This window comes from Aptenodytes patagonicus, chromosome 11 (genome assembly GCF_965638725.1).
Source record: "Aptenodytes patagonicus chromosome 11, bAptPat1.pri.cur, whole genome shotgun sequence".
Taxonomy (NCBI): domain Eukaryota; kingdom Metazoa; phylum Chordata; class Aves; order Sphenisciformes; family Spheniscidae; genus Aptenodytes; species Aptenodytes patagonicus.
In genome coordinates, this window is record NC_134959.1 from 14,894,275 (window position 1) to 14,902,454 (window position 8,180).

Genomic DNA, 8,180 nt, shown 5'->3' on the forward strand with positions numbered 1-8,180 from the left:
CGCTGCAGGGAGAGCGGGCGGGAGCGGCGGCTGTTGGGCGGCCGCATGGAGCGCGGCGCGGTGCGGCGCCTCGCTGCCCGGCTGGGCCTCACCGAGCCCGGCGTCATCAGGTACCGCGGGCCGCCCGGGGGGGCGTACGGTAACGCGGGGCAGCTTCCCCTCGGGCGGCCCGGCTCCGGTAGAGCCCCGAGAGCGGTGTCTTCCTCCGGCGGCCGTCATCGCGGGGCGGGGGGCGTAGCTGCCGGGAGTCGGTGCCGTCCCATCGCGCTGTAGAAGAGGCTGCGGGACATGCAGCACTCCTGGTTACTGCACACCAGCTCTAGCCGGCCGCCCCCGCTCTCGGGAGCGTCATTCCCGTCCGGATAAGCGGGTCCGGCCGTGCGGTGCCGGCCTGGCCCGCTCCCGTCCAGCCGCCTGACCGTGCTTTGCCGCCGGACCTGCCTAGGCTCCTCCCTGGGGGTGCTGACCGGCCCTGTCGGCTCTCCCGGCACAGCAGCGGCAGCCGAGGTCTGCCTCACCTCCTTGCAATGCCAGCCGGCCATCGGTTTCCTTCTTTGGTTCTGGTCGATGTGAAAAAAGTCACAGACCTTAAGGTATACGCGGTTAATGAAACGGCCATCGCAGGCTATGAAATGCAAAGCTGCTGCTGCAACTTATTAGAGAAAGGGCAGTATAATCCTGTGTTTGCTGTAGCACCCCTTTCCCTAAGCATGTGCTGCAGCCACTGCTGCAGCCAGGGAGCTGGACTAGGTAAACCTTGGATCAGTTCCTGTCCTGCCGTTCTTACTGTCTTGTAACTGTGGTTTTGTTAACGAGGGCTTTGTACGCTGGGTGTTTTGCAGAAAAGCTGAAGAGTATCTGCGGCTATCCCAGGTGAAATGCACGGGATTAATGGCTCAAATGACAGCGACAAGCAGTGCTGTGATGTGCCTGGACCTAGCAGCTAGTTTCATGAAACAACCGGTTGACAAAGTAAGATACAGTATATGACTTGGCTGGCTGGTGCGTTTTCCATAAGTCCACTAAAATCGTTGTTCTGTGTAGTGTATGTTGGGAGCAGGAAAGGGATAGTAATAACTGACATTACCCTAGACCCAGTAGTGTGCTGCTAGACACGGTGTTGGAGCTTTCGCTACTCAGAGTTTGAAACAGGGCAAATTGAGATCAGTGTCATAGTCACTTCACAAGTTGAGCTTGCTTTGCTATAATTTCAGCTCTTTTAGTAACAAACAAACTACCAGCAAGGATGTTAAATTTAAGATCTGTGCCTTTTACTGTGGGAGGGAAGCAGTGGCTCCAAGGAATCCCTCTCTGTAGTGGTACCTGTAAACTTCCATCTGCAGACCTGCCAGCTAAATGGCACTGAGCTGCCACAATAACATCTGGTACAAGATGTTCATGATTGTCCATTCACAGACAGAAGAGAATTGGACCTGACCCCATGAGGAGTAGCATGAAAGTATTGCTCATCTCTTCAAGTTGCCCAGATCTTGGTTACCTTTGTTTTTAACCACCTTGTGATAAAAGGGCCATGTCATATTATATGGAAAAGACAAACCTCACTTCCAATGAAATGGTCTAAAAATAACACTGCATTAAAAGATGTGGCATTCCTACGTGGTTAATCTTCCTGTGTGCAGTCAAAACTTAGATCATTCATTGCCCAAATTTCTTTAATATAGCAATTGAACTTTATTTTATGGTATTGTGTAGTTTCTCCCTAATCTGTTTTGGTTGCCTGAATAAGATGTTGCGAAGGAATCTTGCTAATTCTTGGGGTTTGTCTTTGTCCTCTTGAAAGAGCTATTTTGTTAAACTCTCCGGTTTGAACAAGACTACCTACCAGAGCTCCATGAAGTCTTTGGAATGTTTGCTAGAGGTGAACCCCAGACTGGGAATGCGAGACTTTGCTGTGCAATTCTGCTGCACAGAGGCAGTGAACACCGCTTCAAAAATACTACAGAGGTGAGGAAGCTCTTGTGAGCACAGTGGTAACCACTAGCAAGATTCTTTGTTCATTAGATATATAAAGAGCTTGATGGTTGGAAGGGCCAGGTATCTCCCACTGACTGGAGTGGTGAGGTGAGTTCTTAGCACTGACAATCCAGCCATTTATCTAGGCCACTTTTTAGAATACATGTTAGAAAGACTTAGTCTGTGAAGCTCAGTAAGTCATTGTCCAAGTCCCAATTCTTCAACAGGGAATAGTGCGAAAAATATAGGACTCCTAGTCCCTGTATTTGTCCATAGCATCACACTGTCTTCCATTTAACTGCTGATCATGTCACAGTTCAGAAGTAATGCTCAGTCAAAACAAATCCTCCCTTCTGGAGAAGCAGATCTCTTAAAATGTGCATTACTCTACCTGTAAAAACAATAGGTAGAACACTTCAATGGAGATTCAACAGATTTAACTAAAATTTTGCACTCTGTAACATCTACTTTAACAAGAGCAATCACTGAAGAGCTCTGTTCTGGAGTGCTGCCGCCCTGATAGCGCATGTTTAAATGCTGTTAGGTCAGTGAACAAAGGCTGTATTGTCAGTGCTTAATACAAACTAAAAAAAAAAAAATAGGCTGGGAACAGGTAGACAATAAAAAAATTAAATTCTTCAGTGCTGCACATCCCCCATGTCATTTTCCATATTTAAGCCTTCATCTGTGTCATATACATATTAGAGGAATCGAAGAAACTGTAATTCTACCCTCTATTACAGGATGGATTTATGCAAAGCATCTCATTGTAACTTTTAGATGTAGTGTAGAGGTAGAAGTGCTGTGTGGATGGGGAGCACAAGAAATAGATTTTACTGGCATACCTTGATCCAGATCCCTAATTTAAAATACATTTAATTCAAGAAGAGGTGATGATTCCAGTCCCCTTCTTTTCCCTAGCCTCTTTTGCTCTTCTCAGCCAGTAGCAGCTGTTTCTGCTTGACTGGGTTGCAAAGGACCAAATGATCCAACAGGAGACCTGTTCAAATGCTAAGTACCATGTGACAAATTAATTTCAATAGCTTCATTTGAGGCAAATGCACTATACAATTATCACTCTTACTGTTGTTCTTTAGGTATGAATCCAGCCTCTCTGAAGCACAGCAAATGGACCTTGATTTCTCAAAACCACTTTTTATAACAGCTGCACTGTTCACTGCATGCAGGTGAGTATAGCTTGAGGGACCTTTTTTGGGCTTAAATGCCTAGTGAGACACCAAACAGAAATAGCGCTTACAATGTAAGCAGGTGATTCGTTCAGTATGTCTGAAGGGTCTCGCTTAGCACATCCTGCTGCCCTACTCCTGGAAATGGAGACAGCTGTAGCAAACCAGGCCTTTCCTTACAGTGAAGTCTCTAAACCTACACTGCGTTTGCCTTCAGGAGAAAGCAGAAGTATTGTATCAAATATACAGAAAAGGATCCTGAGTTACTTATCCTAAAATAAATGAAACCTGTCTTCCCTGGTGTGTAATCGGATGCTGTGGGTAATTCCATTAGGACGTATCCACGGCAGTGGCTGAAAAACTTCTGTTAGTGTTTTGCACTTCACCCTTCTTCCTCCCAGCCTAACCAGCATAACATGATCCCTTAGTAACATTTTCAGATTTTTTTTCCATTGTCAGGATAGATTTGAGCTGGGCACAAAGCAAAAAGTTGCATGGCTTTTGGTGAGATACTGCTCAAGGTGCAAGAATGGCTGCTAGCTTACTTCTAAGCACCAAGAAGCAGCCATTCTGAAGAAGGAAAAGCCCTACACAATCACATCCTGAGGGTGCTCTAACCTTTGGGAGGTGGATCTAATAGCTGTAGGCCTGTATCAGCTTGGAAGATAGATGTCAGGAGCACCTGACTCAGCCAACTCTTTGTAAGAAATCTGCTTGCATGCAAATATCTTCCTTGTCAGTATTACGCCTTGTAACAATCTTGTGAAGCAATTCAGGTGCTGTGTAGTTGCACAGCTCCTGACAAATGTTCTCTTGACACAGGGGTCCCACTGAAAATCTGAAAAGTACCTTTTCCTAATAGAATTTCCTTATGTAACTTGAACTAACCCTGAGTTTCAATTCCTGAGCTGTATTGACTGAGTAGCATAGGGGTCTATTTTTTAAGCAAATTTGTTTCTGAGTGAAACAAGGATTGGATAGATAGGACAAAAACTTGGGCCTGCCTTCCTCATTCTCACAGGCAGTGTTGGTACAGTAAATGTCACCTCAGCTGAATGACAGTTGCTGGAGCGTTGCTTTGTACAGAGATAACAACTTTCTCTTGTAGGTGTTTGAAGCTAAAAGTGGACAAAACTAAAATGTTGGCTACATCTGGGGTGAAAAAAGCAATATTTGACCGGCTGTGCAATCAGCTGGAGAAGATGAGCCAGCAACTCAGCAGTAAGTTTTTGGCTTTATCCCTGTAAGACAGCATATCCATCACCTGGCCTCACAGTGCCCCATCCTTTTCCAGTAGTGGTTTCATTCTGATCACTTTCAGCTGTCCCAGCCAAACCTGCCCATCCATTCCGACATGTTTCCTGCAGCCCAGTTCCCAGTCACAGTCATTGCTTCTGGGGAAGTCGCAACAGCTTAGCGTGTGGCAAGGCCAAAAATAAGTATTTTCCTCTCTTCTCAAATGCTCACTGCTCCTTACATTCTCTGCTGCTGCAATTTATTCCCTGCTTCTCCCATACTACCTGACCTATCTTAGATTCCTCCTTCTTGCTTGCTTTCTGCATCCTGTTAACATGGTAACATGACACAAATTAACCTAAACATCTTGCTACCTCTCTTACTTTGACTGACCCACTTCTGTGTTTTCCTTTCCCCCGCTGCAGGATTAACAAGCCTCAGCCTTGCTCTTGTGGTAGTAATTCAGCCATCACCTGAGACCATCCCTCCACATACAGTGGGCAGACATGAGGAATTTTTCTCATCCGTTGTTGAACCTGCAGCTCTCTCCACTCCTTTTTGTGGAGGAGGAAAATTGAAATACAATACGTGCCTTCCTGTCCTTATATCTCTGCTCCTTCCTACTTACCTCCTTTTTCCTTTCCCAGGCTCTCATTCTTACTCTCCCACTGACAGTACCCCTGCTTCACCCTGTCTTCATGCTTCGTATCGTGAAGTTTTCTGGAATATGCTGCCAGAACCCAAACCAAAAGCTGCTGCTCTCTCCCTAGGCGTGGACCTTACCATAGTGCAGTGCCCTATAAAAAACCCAAAAAAAACACCACTAAAGCAGCTAAAGGCAGCTGGGAGTTTCTGGATCAGTTCTGGGAAGAGTGTGCATCTGTATACAGGGACAGCCCCCTGCATGTTGTGGGCACCTATAATACAAAGTGTGGAAATGGGATAGAAGGGAAGAAATAACTGATAATCCTGCCTGAGTAACCCAGAAGGGTAGCAGTGTGTTTTTGGGCTATGAACATGGTGGATCATTGTGGTTACAAATGCAGCAGCGCTAGTTAAAGCGGCCAACCAGTCCGTGCAACCCTTGAAGTGTGCTGGCACCTCTGCATGTACAGCTCGAGCATCAGTCTGGACCAGGGAACTGCTCTGACTGGGAGACAATACTTTTGGAAGGTGGCACTGCTGTCAAAGAATTGCATGTAGAACACCGCCCTTGGGCCCCCAAACACCATTCAGAAGTAAAGCAACTTACTTATTTTTTTAGAAGAAGATGTTCCACTGGCTGCAGACACACCTGAAAGCTTGCAGACCAACCTGGAGCACTGTGAGAAGGAAGATGGTAAGTTGTGTTTAGCTATGAACTAAAATCGCCTCACCAGAGCAGTTCTGAGCTTTATTGCTGCTTAATATTTTAGTTGTGTAGTATGCCATAATATTCAGTTCACAGCAGCTTACTCCATTCTGCAAACCACTGACTGATGAAAGGACAAAGAGAACCTAGCAGAAGGACAGTGGTGTTTATACTGACTAGTCATAGTAGAATTCAGGACAACTGTTCCATTCAGACACGAAGGTGAAGAGGTGACTGTTCGGCAGGTGAGGGGAGCAGCAAACCACAGGATTAGATAACACAGTGACAGACCCTGTGCTTGTGTCTGTACATTTGCTCACTGCCATGGTTATTCCCAGCAACATATTGTCCACGATGGCCTGTCATGGACTTTCCTTCTCTCATAGGATCTGAAGATGATGAGGAGATGCCATGTAAACGGACAAAGACTGAAACAAAGCAAGACTATGAAGAATGGAAAAAGAAAATCCTGGAAAATGCTGCTAAGGCACAAGAGACAAGTAGGAGTACTGTCTCTGTAATGCCACCTAGTAATATAACTGCTGCTTGCTCATAATTTTAACTCTCTGCTCTAACAAGAGTTCCAGTACCATATGAGTGATGGCTGCCTGGTAGCCAGCTGATTTTGTTTATTAGCTAGTTTTTAAGTATTTAAGAATGTTATTTTTAGTAAATGACACCAGAATTGAGGTGATTTTACAAGAAGCCTGTCTGACTACTCGCCAGGCTGGTACCTGAGCAACTATGGCATTAGGTGGTAGAATAGCTTCATTCTCTTGCTGCAAGCAGCAGGTAACATTCTAATGCTGTGTTAAGTGTAAATAAGTTATAAGTTATATGCCCTTGGGCCCCTGGCTGGAAGTAGTCAGTGAAAAGAGAGGGAGGGGACTAACGGTGCCTTGTTAAACTGCAAAACCAGCAGAGGAATGAAGACTGATAACTTTATTAATTTTTTTTTTTTTTTTTACTGTTGAAGAAATATTGTTTAGTTACTGAATTTGACTTATTTTTATGACCTGTATGGGACTGAAGTCTCTTGTGCTTGTGAGGGGTCCCAAATATTCCAAGAAACAATAAAAATACTGGAAGGAAAAGCTTTGCATTATGACATCAGGTTCTTGGCACTTGTCATATATAAAACCCTTAGAACACAAAATAAAAGACATACAGGAGATGTCTGTGCTTTAAGGAGGAAGATATCCAGGGGACAAGGATCTTGTCTGGGTAATACAGGTTTTTTGCATCTCGCAGTCATAAACTTAGGGAAGAGGAGAGAGTGCCCTGCCCTGTAGTTCTTAGAGGCAACTTCTGCGATCCTACACTTTCATCCCAGCCACTCGAACTACAATTTGTGTTTGAAGGAAAATCGTAACTTTTAGCAGTACAGGGCTGGTGCAACTATAGTAAAAGCAACCCAAGTCTTCGTCCCTTTCTCTTGCATGTTTTCTGCCTGGGATGTGAAAGAAGATAACTTTCATAAACCCTCATTTCAAAACAACCCAGAAAACCCTAAGCATCCATATGAAGCAAGGTAATTTATCTCATGTCTGAGCATTTAGATTTGAAACACTGCCCTCGTGCGAGCTTCTTCTCAACAGTATTTTAATGGCTTGCCAAATGCCTCACTGCTGTGCATACTCCCTGCTTACTTAAGTGATGCTGATCGCACCAGGATTACAATAGCCAATATCATTAACTGCTTTAGATATCAGTGTATGGGGCCAGTTCTTTTTGTCATGCTTACTGTTCCAGTGACTCACAGGTCACCTGTGGTTCATCCTTTTAGCTTTTTGTAGACTCCAAAGCAAAGTGCACAGGACATGGTGAAACATCCCATAAGGCTGCAGAGGTGGGTTTCACTGTACTGCAGAACCATGTGATGGCTGCCGAATCTAAAGGGATTTCTTTCTATTAGAAACAAAATAGTAATCCTGCTGGCCAGAGGCACCTTCTCTTTGTAGAAAATGGAGAGGAAATACGTACAAGACAGCGGAGAGCATCCGTGTGTTATCCTCTAACAAAAATAGAGGAAGAAGCACACAGTAATTGGAAAGTTAAAACTTGCTGGCCATTTTCCTTTCACTTCTCCTCCTAATGCATAAAAAAGGAAGTCACTTGAAGCCAACTTTACTTTAATTAGCAAGAGCTAATTTCATTCTAGACAAGAGTTCTGAAATTTAAGAGTAACTGTTGGGGAATGGACTCCAAACAAATGCCTGGTGTGCAGAGAAAATATTGGATAATTAACCCACACTGAGCAAAAGCTGTAACAAAATGCCTGCCTTTTAAAGTCTGATCTAATATGTAGCAGAGGGTCTTCAGGATGGGAGAGAATCCAACCTAGTACATTAGCATTCTGTTGTTAAGACCTACTCAGATGCTTTCAGATCTGTTTGGCGGGGGGCGGTTTAAACCAAAATTGAGGAATAGGC

The 8,180-nt window shown here is 44.7% G+C and overlaps 1 protein-coding gene across 3 annotated transcripts; it reads left to right on the forward strand.

The window, feature by feature from the left end:
• Positions 1 to 38: 38 nt before the first annotated feature.
• Positions 39 to 6,831, forward strand: ORC6 (origin recognition complex subunit 6). Of its 3 annotated transcripts, XM_076349231.1 has the most exons (8): positions 39 to 110; positions 843 to 972; positions 1,802 to 1,965; positions 3,072 to 3,161; positions 4,270 to 4,382; positions 5,662 to 5,736; positions 6,135 to 6,248; positions 6,767 to 6,831. In XM_076349231.1, exons 1-8 carry the CDS (start codon positions 46 to 48, stop codon positions 6,823 to 6,825), a joined length of 810 nt encoding a protein of 269 aa, XP_076205346.1. In that variant the 5' UTR covers positions 39 to 45; the 3' UTR covers positions 6,826 to 6,831. The 3 variants fall into 3 exon arrangements, with proteins under 3 accessions (XP_076205346.1, XP_076205345.1, XP_076205344.1); XM_076349230.1 differs by having other exon boundaries at positions 6,135 to 6,831; XM_076349229.1 differs by lacking the exons at positions 5,662 to 5,736; positions 6,135 to 6,248; positions 6,767 to 6,831 and adding an exon at positions 4,823 to 5,655.
• The last annotated feature ends 1,349 nt before the right edge of the window (positions 6,832 to 8,180 follow it).

Coding starts and splice junctions, on each gene's coding strand:
- ORC6 (XM_076349229.1), top strand. CDS start 46: ATGGAGCGCGGCGCGGTGCGGCGCCTCGCTGCCCGGCTGGGCCTCACC. Junction 973..1,801: donor TGAAACAACCGGTTGACAAA/GTAAGATACAGT, acceptor TCCTCTTGAAAG/AGCTATTTTGTTAAACTCTC. Junction 4,383..4,822: donor GATGAGCCAGCAACTCAGCA/GTAAGTTTTTGG, acceptor CCCCCGCTGCAG/GATTAACAAGCCTCAGCCTT.